This window comes from Pelodiscus sinensis, chromosome 14, assembly GCF_049634645.1.
Source record: "Pelodiscus sinensis isolate JC-2024 chromosome 14, ASM4963464v1, whole genome shotgun sequence".
Classification (NCBI taxonomy): Eukaryota; Metazoa; Chordata; order Testudines; family Trionychidae; genus Pelodiscus; species Pelodiscus sinensis.
In genome coordinates, this window is record NC_134724.1 from 13,959,533 (window position 1) to 13,979,319 (window position 19,787).

A 19,787-nucleotide genomic window follows, 5' to 3' on the forward strand; every position below is an offset into this window, starting at 1 on the left:
GTTCTTACACATTCTCTCCTTTCGGCGTTACCTGTCGATAGCGGTGCAGAGCTATCCTGGTTTGTGGTTGCTTTTGTTTAATGTTGGCGGCTCAGCTTGATCTCTGTTTCCAGTCTAGCCCACTGTCCTAAGCAGTTAACCCAGCTACTGATTTGCATTTATACTGCCTTATTAGTGGAAGTTTTTGGAGTTTGCATTTGTCTCTTTGCATTGATTCTGCTAGTCATGATAGGATTCCTGTAGAAGTGCCAAAAATTGGCTAAGCCATTTTTATGTTGCCTTATTTGATGTGTTTAATATGAAAGTTTCCATAAGCGTAGGAAGAGGCGGAGAGGGGAAGAGGAAAGGTGAGAGTTTTGTCTGAGAAGAAGTAAAGTACTTGATTAAATCTTATTGAAGAAAGACCAAACAGGATGGGGGCAGCTCCCATGTCTACATAGCCCTTCTCCCCATGGCACTGACAAAAGCCTATTATTTCATGGGTCACTGACACAGGAGGCACACAAATCAGCTGTAGGGCTGTGCAGTGGGAGAGATTAGGCTTTTGCTTTTAAAGCTGCTAATCATGGTTGATCCCTGGAATTACTTCATGTGCTCAGCACTGAATTAATGTCACACTGTATTCTTGGAGGGGGCAGGGAGATGCTCGTTGAAAGGCGAGCTAATGCAAACCACCCCGGGCTTAAACATGGCCATATCGGAGGCCAGCCCTTCTGCAGGAAACAAATGGTTTCATTTGTTGTTGCTGGGTTTTAAATTAATGTGGGGTTGGAGCTTCTTTGGATCAGGCTTTTTTGAGTAGCTTTTCAAAGGTATAAACAGCCATTAAGTACTCAAGTCCCACTGAAAATCATAGTTAGGCCCCGAACTTCCATTTTTGCCTTTGAAAAGCTCCCATTCGTGTGTCAGCACATTCCAGCTCCTGTTTTGACATGTGCTTAAAAAGCCTGGTGCTCATGCTTTAAAAACCCATGCAAGAGCTATGGGTTTGATGCAGGGCTGGCGTGATTATTTGCAGCACCTACTTCAAATAAATGGAGCAGGAGTGGAGCCTATATATGTATAGCTCTATATTTTACACTGAAGTGCACTCATTACAGATTTCATTATTACTTCTACAAAAAAAATATGTACATAGGCATTTTTAATATAATTTGAACTTTTAATCATTATTATTTCAATATGCAATAAAATAAATTGTCTAAATCTCTAGTACATGAGACTAGATCTGGAGTGGTGCCCATGTGCGGGTGAACTAACTGCTCATGCCCCCACGCTGGCAATGGTTTGATGTCTGGGCTTGGTTTTACTCCCCTAGATCAACTGTGTTTGACAGTGGAGGAAGCACATTGCGCGCCCAGAGGATCACTAACAACTACCCATCTAGATGAACAAGGCAAGGTACTCATGCACTTCTTGCTACAGAGAGGTGACAGAGCCAAAACGCCCCAGAAATTCAAAAGGATTATGTCTGTGAGTGTTAGGGTTACCAGCTGGTTTCAAAAAAATACTGGACACACCTGATCTCAGATGGGGGAGGGGAGATTGTCCGGGAGGGGAGTGGGGCTGGCCGGGAGGGGGGTAGGGAGAGTGGGGCTAGCCAGGGAGGAACCAGCTGGTGGGGAGCGAGGCTGGCCTGGGAGCATGCAGATCCTGAGGTGCTTCCTGTCCCACGCATGGTCCCAGCGGGATGCATGGGCGCATCTGGCCCTGGGGATTCCATCCCCGCCCCCCTCCTCTCTACTATGTAGTTGCATACTACATGGCTGATTGATAGACACACTCACGCAGTGTGAGCGTGTCTAAGAGCCAGGCAGCATGGAACTACATACTGATACTCATAATAATAATAAAACTTACTTAATTAGAAAATACCAGACATTTATATGTCTGGTATTTTCTCAATTTGTTTCCTGGACAGAAAGCTCAAATTTCGGACTGTCCGGTTCAAAACCGGACACCTGGCCACCCTAGTGGGTGTCTGGTTCTCCCCACTATGGAAAATCAGAAAGTGACTCTGAACACAGCTCTCAGGAGAGAATGGGTCAGATGATCCAGCCTGCCCTGCCCATGCAGAGCAAAGGGAATGAGACGCAGCTGGAGGTCCCTTGTACTTCCCAGTGAGCCAGCAAAGCCAGCCCCTCACCCCCTACAGCCACACCCTGCTCCCTGCAGTGTAGAAAGCATTAGGGAGACTCAGAATTCAGAGGCGGTGCAAAAGAAGGAGGCTGAATTCTGGCTACCCCGCTTGGTGGATGGTTCTTAGGGGCCACAGGCAGCTGGCTTATTTTACAGCAACCCCCACTCTCCACCCCAACTGTCCTAAACTACATTGGGGCAGGGGGCAACAAAGAATCCCCAATTCTGGAAGCTGCAACTGACTCCTCTGACAGCCTCCCTCTACACTCTCAGCGGGAATATGGAGCAATGCATGTAATCTCCTGGAGAGAGCCTCTCCAGATTTTTAATCAGCATTCTAGATCCAATTACGTTGAGATCCACTCCCAGAGCATCTTTCCCAACTTTTATTGAGGGCCCAATACAGATCAGGGCAAGCTGTGCAACTGATGCATGGCGAGGGACACATGCAGGGCAAACCTGCTCCAGGATGGGCTTTACTCTCAAATCTCAGTGCTTTTCGTTAAGGAGCTGCCAGAAACCCAGGACAAATTAGTTTAAAAAAATGGGATAGAAAAAGATAAAATACATCAGGGAAAAGACACTATCTGGTGAGCACGCCTGCACATTTGAATGTCTTATTTCTTTTGGTGACTAATAATCCATCAGACGTCACAAAGCCAAAAACATTTAATTCTCTACATTAACTTTACAAATCATTCATCTTGACTAGTATGGCCAAGCTAGTCAATTTCAATTTCCTAGTTTTCATGGATTAGTTTGAGATTGCGGACAATTGGGGAATGTTTAAACCATAAAATGTTTTGTCTAGAAAGTTTTAAATTTAACTTTTAAAAAAAATCACAAAGAACACCGTCCTCTTTAGCGGTTCTGGGATATGCAGGGTATAAATTCGCATCCCTTGCAGAGATCCAGGGAACTTTAAATGTGAGCAAAATAGAATTCAGTAGTCAAAGCATCAGACTCCACCCCTGAGAATCTCCAGCCCCGTTCTCCCTTGAATAGCTGGCGTGCAGATTTATTGTTCACCAGCTCACCGAGAAAATTAATTTTCAGCTCTAGGATGGGTCGAGAGGGGAGGCCCCATTGCCCCGAGCTCAAAATGATGGAGTCTTCCTACTCTTTGCTGCAATATTTAATAGCCGAGTGGAAGTTAATTAGATTACTGAGCCACCACAACAGATGCTAGGCAACCCATGAAGAGGAGTGGGGAGGGGAGGCGAGGGTATTTGGAAAGCCATTATCATTCAGTGCAGGGAATACACAGTACAATCCCATGTTAACCCCTCACATCCTTGCTGTGCCTTACAAACAGTGCAGCCATGTCAAAGCCAGACCCATCTCAAAATCCTACAGCAGCCCAGTGTTCTGGATGCTTTTTCTATCATGCACCAAATGTCTGTGAAAAGCAGGAAGCAGGCAAGTTCGGAAAAATGTACAGGAAAGTGCCAGCAGCTCCTCCTTTGATGCCACCTGCACAGGCAGAGAAAGTTGAAGGAAAAACATTGGAAGGCTGCTGTAATACTATCCTGTTGCATTTTCTTCCTGACACATCTGTGACACTTGGGAGCAGGGAGGCAAGAAGGCATTACAGACTTGGGCATCATTCTTTCCTCCAGATGTAAAATGGACTTTAAAATAAAAGGTGGCTTTCAGTGCATCCACCTCCTTGGGCTGAAAATCCTATAGTGGAAGCTTGCCAATCTCCCACCCGCCCCAGGGGATGCTGCCCAGTTCTTTCGTGTGGCTCTTAGCAAGCTTCCAGCCTCATGTGCAAGGTCGCATGCATCCCAGTGGTAGAGGAATCTGTGTGTTCAGTTGCAGAGGTAGTGCTAGATTTCGTGCAAAGTCAATGTTATTCCCCAGGGAGAGGTGTCTAGACCAATACGTGGTTCATCACATGCACTGGGAGGGATTTGACCTTCCACCAGTCAGCCGCCTCCTCGCACAGATTGAGCAAATGTTGATATCCACAGGGTAGGTGATTTTAAGGTTAAATAATTGGCCAAATTTTGCAGCTGACACATTAGCCAAATGGCCCACTGCAGATGAGTGGGTGGGAGCCAGATGCCAGGTTTCCTGGCCAAGTTTCCACTGCTCCTCATTTCAAACAGTGCTTTCCCTGTTACTCTGACCATCTGGGGAAAAACAGCCTCAGAATTTAGGTACTGGGAGCTGAATTAGGGATGCAGTAGTGGACACATTTAAACGATTAACCAATGAGCCAGTTAACCTTCATGGTTACACGCAAGATCCCACCCTGCCACAGTGCTGCCTCTGAATCTGTATTAGAGACAGCAGAGTGGGGGGAGAGGCGGGGAACAGGGAGGAGCCGGTGCTCGCAGGGAGCGGGTGTTTAAGCAGGATGCCCGCGACCAACTCTCCCCCCATGTGTAAATGTGCAACCATTGAAAATTTCAGCAGTGACACGTTTACCAAAAAACCCGCATTTTCATTTATGTTGAGTATCCATCTCCTGTCCCCTGCCCATTCATCCCTGCACCCACACAGAAGCCCAGCAAATGGATTTTTCCTTGGGTTATTACATCCCTTTCCCTCCCACTCAGGTTTCACACAGGCATCAGGTGGCTTTTGATTTGACAGGGAACAATTTGGGTGTCAAAGTTACATCTGGCCTCTGGAAATGTGTCATGGCATCTGTGCTTCTCCTCTCCACCCATTGAGCGATACACACAACAGAATTCTTTTACCTTCACTGACATTTCATGCCCTCCTTCCCAGCATGCCAAAGGATAAGTTACTTTAATACCTATCAGCATCAAATAATTACCCAGATGTCCAGCACGGGGCATAGACTATGCTTTTCTTCAGTGTGATCTATGCCTTTCAGTGTCTACCATGGTGGTTCCCAACCTTTCTATGTCCAAGGTCAGTCTCTGAATTTAGGGGCAGTCCAAGATCTGTCCTGCCCTTTCCCCAAGGCTTTGCCCCTTCCCCAAAGCCCCACCCTGCTCACTACATCCCCTCATCTCCATTGTGCTCTCTCCGCCCACCCTCACTCACTGTCACCAGGCTAGGATGGGAGGCTGGTATTCAGGAGAGGGAGTGGAATATGGGAGGGGATATGGGTGCTGGCTTGGGGGAGAGTCAGGGCTGGGGTAGGAGACTGTGGTGCATGAGGGGGTATGGGTACTGGCTCTCGGAGGGACTCAGGGCTGGGGCAAGAGGTTGGTGTTCAGGAAGAGATATGGATTGCTGGGGTAAGGAATGCTGTTCAGGAGGGGGCATGGGATGCTGGCTATGGGAGGGGGCTAGATGTTAATGTGCAGCCTCTAGCCAGGCAGTACTTACCGTTGGCAGCTTCCAGTCAGTAGTGCAGGAAGGCTGAGGAAAGCTTCCTGCCTGTCCCAGCCCCACATCACTCACAGAAGAGGTCAATGCACCCCTCGGGGCGGCGGAGGACAAGGGGAACACATGACATGGCTTCGCGCTGCCCCTCTCTGCTGGCACCGCCCCCTCAGTGCCCATTGGCCAGAGTTTCCTTTTCCTGGCCAATCAGAGCTGCGAGGGAGGTAGTGCTTGCTGGCAGGAGCTGCGACCAGAGATTCCTGCCCCCCCCTCTCTGCACACACACTCTCTGCCCCCCCCTGCTGTGCTGGCTGCTCCTGGGAATGGCCAGTGGCATGGGGCTGGGGCAAGCCCCTCACAGTCAATTGGGGTCCTCAGGGTCGATCAGTTGATTGTAATCCACCCATTGGTGACATCTAGTCCACCAGAAGGTGTTGAATTCAAGCACTATTAGAGTCATAATTGGAACGTATTCTCTGTCTCGCTCTGGGACACAAGCGGGTGGATTGCACACCCAGCCTCCAACAGACTGAAGGGGCCACCTTGAAATAATTATGGTATAAAAGCTGAGAGTATCAATATACAACAGCCGGGGCCTGCTTAGCCTTCTATCTGGTTACACTTCTGTTTCGAATGTAAAGGCAGGGAAATGATGTTCCCAGGGGCAAATCTAGATCCACCGGTCTTCACATGGAGCATGGATGCAGATTTTAGGTGGTTGAGGTGATGGATTAGGTTAAAAATACATAAAATCTTACCTGGTTAAATGCCTGAAATCTGGGCCCAAGCCAGTGCTGCTCACGCTGGCAAGTGCTTCCATGTGCTGACGAAAGCTGTGGGAATGAGTGAGTACGGCACTGTGGTAATACAGTTCCACGTGTCTGATGTAGGGTCATAACAATCCAGTGTTTTACACCTCTGCGTCCCAAAGTACCCCCCCACCACATAAAGCTTATTCCCCGAGGCCAACGCGTGACATGACATGCGCTTGGCAGTCATGTCTCCAATACGTGTCCACTGGTCCGTTTCACAGTCGAAGCGGTAGGCGGACGCAGCTGTGAATTCAGTGTCCCCGCCCATAATGAAAATCTGGCTACCGAGAACAGCGGCAGCTGTGTAGCGCCAAGGTTGGGGGCATTCCGCTTTGATTGCCCACCGGTTTACGACAGGATCGTAACACTGGACCTTGGACACCATGTCCCGGTGGATGCTGGTCCCGCCAAAGACAAAAAGCTTCAGCCTAGCGCTTACTACTGCAGCGTTGCTGACTCCATCTCTTAGAGGGGCCACCATGGTCCATTTGTTGGAAGCAGGGTCGTACTTTTCTACTTGCTTCAAGGAAACAGAGGGAGATGCTGGAAAGACACCAGCCACCGCAGTGTGCCCACCGACTACATAGAGGCAGTTCTCCAGTTCAGCAGAGCCATGCCCAAAACGAGCTATCAGCATGGGGGCAGCTTTGGACCATTCCTCGTGAACAGTGTCATACACCCAGACGTCTTTGGAGACCCCATTCTCCGAGCCCCTCCCCCCAGTGACATACACTTTGCAGCCAATGGCACAGGCACTAAATTCTTTCCTGGGGCTTGGCAGATCTGCTTTGGGGATGATCTCTTTTGCCTTTTGATCGACCTGGTAGATCTTATCACACATGAAGGTCTGCCCGCCCAGGATCAGCAAGGTGTGCCCAGCTTTGCGGGGCCTGGCACAAGGGCTGGTGACCACCCCATCATTCTGGAGGATCTTCTTCTTGCAGTGCATGGCCTCATCCATGATGAGCTTGTTCCTCTCATCTGCCATGATCAGGTCCTCACATGCCATGGCTTCTTTGAGGCACTCAGAAGGTAATAAGGCCAAACGCACATTTCGCAGCAACTCAGGGAGATGTGACTTCCGCTTATCCAAGTCATACTTCACCCACTGAACGATAGCTCTGAAGACTTTCTCTTCATCCTCTATCTCCAGCTCATCACTGGAGATCAGGTCCAGCAGAGTGTCCTTGGAGAGATTGTTGAAGTCCTCGCTCTTGTGCACTGTTTCAAAGTTGACCAGGCACATCCTCCAGGACAGCTCGTAGAGTCTCCGGCACTGATGAACGTCCGAGAGAAGCATCATGCCCAGGCAATTGGAAGGGTAGAGGTTCTTTTCGAGGAACTCAGCTGCTGCATCTCGGACATCATGGAACTGCAGCATGTCCCCAGCCTCCAGCAGGGATTCTGCATTCTCCTCATTGATGATGATCTGGGAGGAGTACGCAAAGTCCAGCAGCAGCTCCAGGACCTCTGGGTGGAGGCTGTCATGGAAATTCACCTCATCATCAAGGCTCTCCCGCAGGCCGTTGCTGAACATGGCCTCGAAATATCTGCTGGAGGCGGCCAGCACAGCCCGATGGCATGAGAAGGATCTGTTCCCAGCCCAGAGGGTGACGTCGGTGAACATACAGCACTTCCGGAAGGTGTTGAGATGGGACAGGACACAATCTGGGTGGGAGGTTTTGTGGAAAAGCAAGATATTCATCGAGCCGGTGCTCGTTCGGGATTTACGGTTCTCGTGGACGCTGACCGACATGATGACAGAGGTATGGTTTGCTGAGGAGTGAACAGAAAATAAACTAATTAGTGGTGCTAATAGATGAGATAAATGGACAGCACTAGCTAAAAACCAGCAGTAGACCTTGGGTATCTGCTGTGTTAAATTCCCTCTCCCTACTGATACCAGGTTTGAGGTGTGTTGGCAGATTAAACACCTACTGGTGTCCCAGTGTAACCCATGCACTTAATAGGGAGCGATCTCTTTAAGAGACCCCTGTGGGGGAGGTAGGAGTGAGTTGAGTGTTACTGGGCTGATTCAGCCCTCCACTCAGAAGCTTCTGGAGTTGGGGGTGGTAGTTTGGGGTCAGACTGCATGAGCAAGCAGGCAGAGCAGATGCTTTTTTTTTTAAGGCCTATGTGAGCTGGAAGAAGCTAAGCCAGGAGCAGAGAACTGGCTGCTGTTCCTCACTCTGCAGTACTTTGCCGCAGGTAGGGATGTTGTTAACCCTCTATGAGGGATCACTGGCAATGCTACTTAGAGCTAGGAGATCCTGGGAGGGGAAAGAACTTGTGTGTGAATTGTCTGCTTTAAATGTTGTTTTGATTTTAGTCCTATTTCACTTCCTCTGTCTGTGGGATTCTTCAGCTCCTCTGTAAGGGTATGTCTACACTACAGCGCTAATTCGAACTAGTTAATTCGAACTAAGCTAATTCAAACTAGTGCATCCAGACTTAAAAACTAGTTTGAATTAGCGTTTTGCTAATTCGAACTAGCATGTCCACACTGAGTGGACCCTGAACCGAGGTTAAAGATGGCCGGAAGCAGTGCCGGCAGGGCATAAGAGTAGGACTTAGAGCGTGGAGCTGCTGTCTCAGGCTAGCCGAGGACTGTGCTTAAAGGGACCCGACTCCCACCCCGGACAGACAGTTCTCAGGGGTTCCCCGCTTGCAAAGCAGTCCTGGCTTGGAGTGCTCTGAGTGCCCACACTCGGCACATCACAGCACTCAGCCATCAGCCCGGCTGCACTTGCCGCAGGCTGCCATCCGGAGGGGGGGGGGGGGGGGGGGGGTCAATCAAGGGGCTTCAGGAGAGCTTCCACCCCGAGGAGCCCGCAGAGCCAGCCCAGTCCTCCCCATCGGGGGCTCGTACCCCATTCCTCCCTCACCCCCTTCCACTTACCCCTCCCTAGCCCCCCTTCCTGATGTACAAAATAAAGGACATATGTGTTCAAAAATAGAAACTCTCTTTATTGAACAAAACTCAGGGAGACTGGGAAAAGGAGGTGGGAGAGGGTGGGAGAGGGGAGGGCAACTAAAATGATCAGGGGTTTGGAACAGGTCCCATATGAAGAGAGGCTAAAGAGACTGGGACTTTTCAGCTTAGAAAAGAGGAGACCGAGGGGGATATGATAGAGGTCTATAAAAGCACTAGTGATGTGGAGAGGGTGCATAAAGAAAAGTTCTTCATTCGTTCCCATAATAGAAGGACTAGAGGACACATAGGCTACGTCTACACTGGCCCCTTTTCCGGAAGGGGCATGTTAATTTCAGCCATCGTAGTAGGGAAATGCGCGGGGGATTTAAATATCCCCCGCGGCATTTAAATAAAAATGTCCGCCGCTTTTTTCCGGCTTTTAGAAAAGCCGGAAAAGAGCGTCTACACTGGCCCCGATCCTCCGGAAAAAGCGCCCTTCCTACTTCAAAGTAGGAATAAGAGCCTCCGGAAAAGGGCGCTTTTTCCGGAGGATCGGGGCCAGTGTAGACGCTCTTTTCCGGCTTTTCTAAAAGCCGGAAAAAAGCGGCGGACATTTTTATTTAAATGCCGCGGGGGATATTTAAATCCCCCGCGCATTTCCCTACTACGATGGCTGAAATTAACATGCCCCTTCCGGAAAAGGGGCCAGTGTAGACGAGCCCCAAATGAAATGAATGGGTAGCAGGCTTCAAACTAATAACATAAAGTTCTTCTTCACAAAGCAAATAGTCAACCTGTGGAACTCCTTGCTGCAGGAGGCTATGAAGGCTAGAACTAGAACAGAGTTTAAAGAGAAGTGAGATAAAGTCATGGAGGTTGGGTCCATGGAGTGGTATTAGCCAGGGGGTAGAAATGGTGTCCCTGGCCTCTGTTTGTGGAAGGCTGGAGATGGATGGCACGAGAGAAATGGCTTGGTCATTGTTTCGGTCCATCCCCTCCAGGGTCCCTAGTGTTGGCTACTGTCGGCAGACAGGCTATTGGGCTAGATGGACCTTTGGTCTGACCCAGTACGGCCATTCTAAGCTCAGGGCTCAGGGTCGGGGGTCTCACTGGACCACCTTGATTTTCATGCACACCTGCTCCTAGGTGGCCAGGCTGGCAGCTATCCTGTCCTAGATGGCCACTTTCCTGTGCCTAGTGCGGAGGTCGTGGATGAGGTCCATGATGTCCGCACTAGACCAGGTGGGCGCCCGCCTCTTGTGGACCTGTGCAGGCTCCCGGGAGCCGCCAGCCTGGTCCCGGGAAGAGGCGGAGGGCTGGGTGGCAGCGGGTGGCTGGCTCGAGCCGTGCCAGGTGCAGGGTCTGTTGGCTGGGTGCTGGCAGGCTTGCACCTGGCACGGGCACCATAGCCAGACTGTGCCCCTTTAATGGCTCCAGGGCCGGGTGGGGGGGCAGAAGAGTTTCCCTGGTGGTGCCCAGAGTGGCCACCAGGGAAAGCTGGGGAGGGCTAGCCTCCCACTAGTTCGAATTAAGTGGCTACACAGCCCTTAATTCGAACTACTTAATTCGAACTAGGCGTTAGTCCTCGTGGAATGAGGTTTACCTAGTTCGAATGAAGCGCTCCTCTAGTTCTAATTAAGTTCGAACTAGCGGTTTTCCTGTGTAGCGCCTATCAAAGTTAATTCGAACTAACGTCTGTTAGTTCGAATTAACTTTGTAGTGTAGACATACCCTAAATGTAGCAATGGGGAAAGAGTCATTTCTAGTTTGTTATTTTCAGTTTTTGTATTTTCTTGTAACAGGGTTTCTTTAAGTCTGTTCACTTGTGAGCTAACTGACTAGTTAATCAATGAGCTGGCTGCTTAGCAGTGACCATAGCAGAGGAAGAGGATCCCTACAAGCAAGTGGAGAGAGAATTCAGACTCAACATATGGTGCAGATTTGATATCAGAGGCACAAACAGAGACTACTTTTGGTGAACTAAATCTACGCTTTTGGGACCTCTCAGTCTTTTCTTACTGTGTTTGTGTGGACTGAACTGTTCAAATTTCACTTTTAGTTTTCTCTTTACTTATGTTTACTGTACTATAGATACTATTTGTGGGTTATAAAATAGCTGTGTTCTGTTGTAAGAATTAGATTATTTGTTTCTTCATAAGATTTTATACAATTTAATTACAATCATTGATTTATTTCTTTTGGAACTTGAAGCTAGGCAGTCTGACACTGGGCAATGCATGCTGAAATTCCTTACAGACTGAACTTCTGTGTCTTCAGTACTGCTGTGGGAGTGGGTTTTTTTTTTAAAGACACTAGAGAAGGGCAAAGAAGCCCACCACACCCAACCTTACACCACACTAGGTTCTTCCCGGTTCTGCCAGTGCTCCTTAGTCCTTACCTATAGCATCCCCTGGGTGTGTCTAGACTACAAGGTTTTTTCCAAAAAAGTGGCCTTTTTTCGAAAAAACTTCCTCTGCGTCTAGACTGCTGCCGTTTCCTTTCAAAAGTAAATCGAAAGAATGTGGCAGTTTTTTCGGCCATGGAAAACCTTGTTTTACGAGGAAGAACGCCTTTTTTTGGAAAGTGCTCTTTCGAAAAAAGGCGCTATGTAATTCAAACTGTGCTTTTTCGGAAGAGAACATCCAGACTGCCTGGGTGCTCTCTTTCAAAAATGTGGCTCGCTTTTTCGAAAGTACTGGTTGTAGTCAAGACGCTCTTTTTCGAAAGAGGCTTTTTCAAAAGTATCTTTAGAAAAAGCCTCTTTCAAAAGACGCTTGCAGTCTAGACGTAGCCAGGCACAGAGCACCTTGTAACTTACTGCTTGTTCTTCTAATAGTCAATGTAGACACAAATTTCTGCATTTAGCTTCTTCAACAAACAAGCAAAATGAAGCAACCAAAGCCCCAAACTAAATGGCAAATTTTCTCAACAGCCCCTGAAGGGTAAACACAGAAACTATCCAATGTTTATTTTTCCTAGCTAAAGAGAACAGTCTATTTAGGGTAAAGGGCTCTTGCGTGATCTTGGCTCAGTTCATGTCATTTTGGCTTCTGGTGGGGAGATTATTACAGGTTTAGGAAAGGCAATTGCAACTGTATTTATTTATGGGGTATCTAGCTATTAGAGGGAACTAAAGATTTCAACAGACTTTGCAAAAAACCTTCTAATTCTAGTTTTCTGGCTGATGAATCCCTTTCACATTAAAAGGTAGGCATCAGGCAATATAACAAAGCTCAGTGTAGATATTCCTGCTTGGGCTGAGAACTGGGCTCTGAGACCTGGTCAGGGGAATGGGTCTCAAAGCCTAGACTCCAGTCTATGAAAATATCTACACTACTCTTTTTAGCCCCATGCATACCCAAGTCAGTTGATCTATATTTGAAGACTTGCTGCCGCTGTCAGTGGTTGTTGAGGGAGAGAAATTAAACTTAGATGATGGAAGTTAATAAGTTGCTAGGCCTAAACTATCCAAGGCTGCATTTTCAGTCAGTTTACATTTTTCCACCTGCATCCTATGCACAGCCACAAATATGCAAGTGATCTCAGTTTTCATGTGCAAATCCAGTAATTGTTGGCCTGATTGATTGATTTGTATTTTGTAAACATACAAAAGACAGTGGCTAAGACTAGAAAATTGAGTCCATAATTTACAAAGTTTATGCAAACAGCACGTCCATCAGTGCTGCTAGAAAATAACATGTTTAAGAGAGAAACTGCAAGCCAATTGTCAGTTGCAAATACAAGGAGAACTAAAGGCACTTTGGAAAAGAGATTTAGAAAGAGACACACAGACAAGACTGCAACCACAGAGATGCAGCTTCATTCTGACAAACCACACATCCCTGTATCTCATTGGGCAACCAGCTCTTAAGGTCAACACCCCAATGCTGTCCTGATGTCATTCTGTTACAAACATCCTGTTTCAGCACCCACACACTGTCTGTTACAAAGGGCTTGTAACACACAGAAAGAGATGAAGCTGTCTTACCAGAAAGCGAAGCATTGTTTCATTTCATTTTGCAGAAAACCCAAAACAAAACAAAAAACAACCCAAACCAAACCAAACTTCCACATTTCATTTTGCAAAAAGGAAAACACATACACACAGAACTAGAGTCTGGGTTTGGGAAACAGTCAAAACATGCTAGATAGAGAGATGGGGCCAAGCTGCAAAGGTCAGATTCAGATCTGGATTCAAACTGCTCCAAAGTTCATGGATATTTGCTCTTTAAATGCAGGCTGCAGCTGAGAATGGCTTTCTGACAGTAGGTTAGGGCTGTAAAGACTGCACATGGTGCAAATGGATTGCTCTTCTTCAGTTAGACTTTGCTAGGAGTGAAAACAGAAATAAGCCGGGCAAGTGTTAGGATTTTGGGAAGTAGTGTTTAACTATGATCTCCCCCACTCTAATACCAGACCTGCTCTTCCCTCTTCTATCTCTTCCTCCTGAAAAACCTCTCCCTATAATTAATTATTATTCTGGGTTTTTTTTTTAGCAGGGGACACGGCATCAACAAAAACCATCCTAAGTCAGGCTCCAAAATCATGAGATTCTTTAACAATTCCTGAAACTTAAAAAATTGTTTTAAAATAATGATTGAGGGAGGGAGGCTTCTTATTTGCCTTCTGTTTTATAAGCCTCGTGCATGCACTCTGCTCACATGTCCAAGCTTTTCCCTATCATCACAAGGATTAAAACCTTAGCTTTCATGGGGGGCAAGGGAGAAAAAAGTAATTCTCATGCCACCCTCTCAATCCCAGCAGGTGGGACATTTTAAAAAAAGGCACTAAAAATAGGGTTGCCAGATGGTTTCAACAAAAATACTTGGACACACTTGACATTACATCATAATCTACATTACATCTTATTCAGAAAATACCGGACATTTATATGTTCTCAATTTTTTTCCCGAACAGATAGCTCAAATACTGGACCGTTCGGTTAAAAACCGGACACCTAACTAAGTATTGCAATAGTTGGAAAAACACTGAATTAACAAAAATCCCCTGATCATCATGAAGCCAGCAGGACCCTATGCTCACAAATCAGCTAGGTCAGGGAATCGTCTCAACACTACTAATGGAACTCACAGTTCCTAGATAGCTGCTATGTTCGGAGGCACCCAACTCAGGCAGATGGTTAAATCAACAGGCCCTGGACGACAACTGGGTAGTGCACTCATGCTTTGCAAGCTTCACAAGAGGGAGAGGCATAGCACACAGAGTGATTTACAGGGCAGGAGTCAAGCAAGGAATTCTGAATAATCAACCTCTTAGAGACTCAGAGGCCAATGACAGGTTAGAAGCCCCACAGGACACAGAGCTGAGACGGTGACGTCCCAGAAATCTGAAGGAGTCCAACCCTGCTATGTTTCACAGAGCCCTGCTGCAGAGAAGCCACAGATGGGCTGAACCACAAGCTGATCATAGCAAACGTAAGTAGATTCTAATCAACAGGAATAATAATGAGTTGCATGTTTTCTGACTCTCTCTGCTTCCTTTACAGCCTTTCTGTGGGGCAGACGTATATGGGCCATGTCATAGGTGGTGGGTGTAACAGGTCAGGGATGGCTGAGCCTCCCCTGGTGTAGCTGCTGTGACCTGCTGCTGGACACCAGAGCTGCGGTAGCCCTGCCTGCACTCTGTCTTTCCCCACCCTTTGTCCGCCCCTCACGCACAGCTCACCCTGCTTTCTGCCTCTCGTCCACCTAACCCCGTCCCCCTCCAGAGGGCCCCACTGCTCGCTGGGTCCCTCCTCTCCTCCACCCCCCTGGAGAGTGAGGAAAGATGTGGGGAGCAGCTGGCTGGTGGGATTTTGCGGGGGTGCAGCAGGCTGAAGGCAGGGGAGTCTCACAGGGAGGAGGCAGAGGAGGGACACAGCAAGCAGCGGGGTCTCACAGCGGAGGAACGCAGTAAGGTTTCACAGGGTGGAGAGGTGAGGAGGGATACAGCGAGCAGGAGGGTCTCAGAGGAGGAAGGGTGTGAGGGAACAGGAAGGGGGGGGCAGGGCTTGGGGCAGAGCAGAGGCAGTGTGTGGGCAGGGCTGTGGGTGGAAGAGGCAGGGCAGGGAGCTAGCCTCCATTAATAGAAACTTAGGCTTTGGGGAAGTCTCTCTAGCCTTCCCAGGCCCAATAGTATAGCATAAATAATGGAGAGTCACTGTGGCTGAGTGATCTTTGACCCATCTCATGCTGCTAGTGATTATATTTATTCAACTACTTGACATTTTAAGATTCCTAGCAAACATCCCCTGGGTGCCAGGCTGCGACTGCAACACTCATTTCAGTTGTGATCCGAGGCAATTTTCAATGCAGGGCTCCAGAATTGGGCAACAAATTCCACGATTCAGTGGTTGAAGCTGAACTGCGAGGGGAAATGTTTCTAGCATCATCGGGATGCTAATTCTACACCAAAGCTCAGGGCTAGTACAAATTTCTAAGGACTGATGTGGATTCTGGTGTCACAATTTTATAGCACCACTTTCAGGGGCTGGAACTAGTGTGTTTGAAGAGATTTCATTAGTATAGGATTTATAGTTTGGTTCAAATTCTCTCAGCACCCACAAAATACAAATTGTTCCAGCACCCTGACCAAACTGAGTAATACAAATGAAACATTTATGAGTCTGTTAAAAGCTATTGATTCCAGCTCCCATTCCTCTGATCTCAGAAAATACCCTCCCAGTCTACGGCTTCCTTTGAAGACAAGACCTGAACAGTAAGTGAATGGATTAATTTTCTGGGGATAATCAAACCTAATGTTAAACAGTACACACAAATAGCCATAGAAATAAACAGAAGAGTCCAGGAAGGGAGAAAAACAGGATTAGCTTTTTGTGAGCTTGGAGGAGGAAAAAGCACCACTCAGAAGAGGTAGCTCGTTTATAAATTAGTAACACCCACAGAATTAGTGCAGAACTAGTGATGGGCATCCTACATCCCTCAGAAGCATCAAACTGCCATACACTGGGATTTTAAAAAAGCCTGTGGCCTGGTGCAGCTTTTATATTGTATGTAGAAGTTTTTAGGAGGCAAGTGTTACTGTGGGGGCTACTTACATGTCCTCCTTTTAAATGGGAAAGCACCTAAGATTGACTCCTACTATGGCTGGATAAGAGTAGAAATGTGGTAGATTCTCCTTGCTCTTGGGCTGGGTGTAACTCAGACTACCACAAATTGTGGCACAATGGACAATTGTGGCACAATGGACAACTCCTGCTTTCCCAGGACATTCCCTAGCACCCCAGTAGCGTGGGATAGCTGCACGGGCACATCACAGGAACAGAAATCACAGACAAAGGCAATTTTCTCGATTAGTTGCTTCCCAAATTCTGAAGTCCTACAAAACTTTCAAAATCTGTAAGGCTATGTCTAGACAGCAGGTTTCTTTTGGAAGAAGCTTTTCCGCAAGAGATCTTCCAAAAAAACTTTTTCTGAAATAGCACGTCTACACTACCAAAGCACATCAGAAAAGCAATCTGCTTTTTTCAAAATATAGCGTCCATTCAGTGTGAACTCTATCTCGCATTTCAGCTGTAATTACTATGGACAGAGCAGCCACCAGGGCCACCTGTGCGTTTTCCTCTTTCCTCTTATTTCAAAAGAAATCCCTCTTTCCCCGTCCACTATACACCTTTTTCTGAAAGAACTCTTTTGGAAAAAGGCTTCTTTCTTGTAGAAAAAGGTTTATCAATGCTGGAAAAACCCCTCTGTTCTTTCAATTTTCTTTCGAAAGAACACAGTTGCAGTGTGGATATAATTAAGTTTTTTTGAAAAACTCTGTAGTGTAGCTGTAGCCTAAGTGAGGTGACCCCCTCTGCTGCTTACTCAAAACATGCCCAGAGCTAGTCCCCAGGACGGATTCAGCAAAGCACTTACGCATGTGCTTATCTTCGAGTACATGTTTAAATGCATTACTGAATTGAGTTAAATGTAAGCATATGCTTACATCCTTAAGAGCTTTGCTAATGTAGAAACTTAGAGCAGCATTTGGTCCTAAATTATGACAGAACATTTAAATGGCTTTCCTGATGATCCTATAGAGTTACTAAAATAATGTGGGGCAATCCAGATTAGGAATATTTTGCACACAGAACTATCCCTATATACCTTTTCTAGTTACTACCCACTATGCAGAACACAAAAGGTTTATTTAAGAGCACACAAAAGTCCTCAAGGTAGGACAGAGACAGTCTTAATATAGAAGCTCCAGCTCAAATAACAGAGGGCCTGACTGAGCAAAGTGGGTCTGAGATGGATTCTTTTGGTGCAGTCATTTTGTTCCATTGTCTTCACAGGATCTCAGGGCAGGTGGAGGCAAACAACAGCCCCTCTTCCATATTGATGAGGGTCTGGGACCATCAGCCTTTTTTGCCAGATAGCCAAGGATGTCTGCAGGCTAGAATATTTCCCCGGGGTCTAGTCAGTCCCAGCACACTAGGGGAGACAGAGTTCTTACAACACAGCAGCATGGGTGGTGGTTGGACATCTTCCATATACTCATTTAGGCAGGAAAGCAACCATGACAATAAGTAGCCCAAGACAAAGATGTAAGTTCCCTGACTCATGGGAAGGGCAAGCTCCTCTGATTCCACAGAACAACTAAAAATATCACAATAGCCTCTAGAGGGGATAAAGCCAGTGCAGAGAACCAGGGAGAAAGGTGAGACAGAGATTGCTGAACTCTCCTCTCACCTACTGTGGCCACACTATGCTGCAATCAAGAAAGAAGAACAACTATCGTGTAAAGAAACTTCCTTGGTGGTATAGGGATAAAGGCGCACCCCCACATCTCACCTTGCAACCCCTGATACAATGACTGAAACTTGCAGAGTATCAGGTATTTTGGGCTGACCATACAACCTAAAGGCATTGAGGGAAGCCTCTATAATTTAGAACGTCTCGTGAGTAGGGATGTAATAGTATAGTTGATTAACCGATAAACAAAAAGAGGCAGTCCGGGGACTACAGAATAGTTGACTACTCGATAACTATTCACGAGGTTATTCGACTATTCAATTAACCAATATTTAACATCCCTACTCCTGAGTTTGCACTAAGTTGGGCTGGAAGTTTCTGGGTAGAACCAAGAAACCAGTAGGCACAACATTTCCTCAGAGTTATCTTTGCCTTCCACACCTCTTCAAGCTCTGTATTCTGAATGGCCAGCTCAGAAGCATGGGGGGAGGGGGGGCTGCTGGGAAGTAGGGCTGGCCAGGAGGCGGTAGGGGGGAAATGGGCTGCCCGGGGGGAAACTGGCCGTCGGGGAGCGGGGCTGGCCCAGGCACATGCAGATCCCAGGTGCTGCCCGTCCTGCGCACAGTTCTGGCGGGGCACACGGGCGAGTCTGGCCCCGGGGATTCCATCCTGCCAGCCTGCCCCTGCCCCCCTGCTCTCTACTGCATAGTTGCATACTGCCTAGCTGGCAGACACGCTCTCGCAGTGCAACTACGTACTGATACGCACGATCATAATAAAAACTTAATTAGAAAATACAGGACATTTATATGTCCGGTATTTTCTCAATTTGTTTCCTAGAGAGAAAGCTCAAATACTGGGCTGTCAGGTTCAAAACTGGACACCTGGCGACCCTACTAATATCCATAAGAATTCACCAAGCAGTTTGGACAAATAACTTTACAGCCTGAGAGCTGTTCACGGTTTGATTTCACAATTCACAGTACATGGTTGGATTACTAAATCACATGATATAGTTTCTGCCCCCTGATTGGGTAACCAAGTTTGTTTATTCAGTATTCTCCTGTTAAATATAACACAAAGTAACAAGTTTCTTGCTACGAATTTCTGGTCCAACAATTGCTAAAAAGTTTTAAACTGTCATTCAGAATTGTTTTCGCCAAATTTCGACAGTTACCTGAACATGCATGAGCAACCTTGGTCCTATGAACCACTGTGAACCAAACACTGCGTATAATCTCAATACAGCACTTGGAGGCGCTGTTTAAGGGTGGCTCTTTCTTAGACCATTGCTGCTAAAAAACTACCTAAAACATTTTCACTGAGGTCTGACATGCCCCCAGTTCACAATGCCTGGGAGAAAATGCCCATGCAGCATTGGAAGCTAGAAAACCAATGTTCTCATTGCAGGAATCCGGCTCTTCCTAGCTTCAGGCAGAACTTTCATTAACATTTAAATGCTAACCATGAAGTTTTGGGATTAAAGGCATTGGCTTAGAACAGCTCAATTTCCCTTTTAATTTATTCTATTTGGTTTTTGCTGCCTCTGCTATTCGTGTCACCTATTTTGTCTCTTTTCACATGGCCTATGACAAATGTTCTAACTTTAAAACATTCAGAGAAACAAGGACAGGGTCTCTAGCATGCATATTTCTGGGTAGGGGAGCAATGTAAGCAGAAATGCAGACTGGAAGGAAACATGATCCGTAAAGGCAAGGCACTGGCACCAGTAGCAGAACATCACTAGTACTCCTGGGAAATTTTCTGGGAAACCCAAAGTCAGGCCACAATAGTATCCTACATGGTGTTTCACTCTCATCTCTGAACCAATAGCAACAATCATCCCACATCTCACAAACCTGGGGAAAGCCATAAGGAAGAATAGGGAAATTCAGTCACCAGTGTAAAACTACAAAT

General features: G+C 47.0%; 1 protein-coding gene across 10 annotated transcripts in view; it reads right to left on the reverse strand.

Moving 5' to 3' along the window:
* Nucleotides 1-19,787, reverse strand: part of KLHL25 (kelch like family member 25) — a 147,475-nt gene that overhangs the window by 5,825 nt on the left and 121,863 nt on the right. For 9 of the 10 annotated variants that reach the window (XM_075897039.1, XM_075897038.1, XM_025181727.2 and 6 more), the window contains one exon: nt 6,207-8,036. In XM_075897039.1, coding sequence (XP_075753154.1) covers nt 6,247-8,016 — 1,770 coding nt within the window. In that variant the 5' untranslated portion in view covers nt 8,017-8,036 and the 3' untranslated portion in view covers nt 6,207-6,246. Of the gene's footprint in view, nt 1-6,206; nt 8,037-13,162; nt 13,305-19,787 lie in introns of those variants that run through there. The other variant, XM_075897042.1, reaches the window with a different exon arrangement.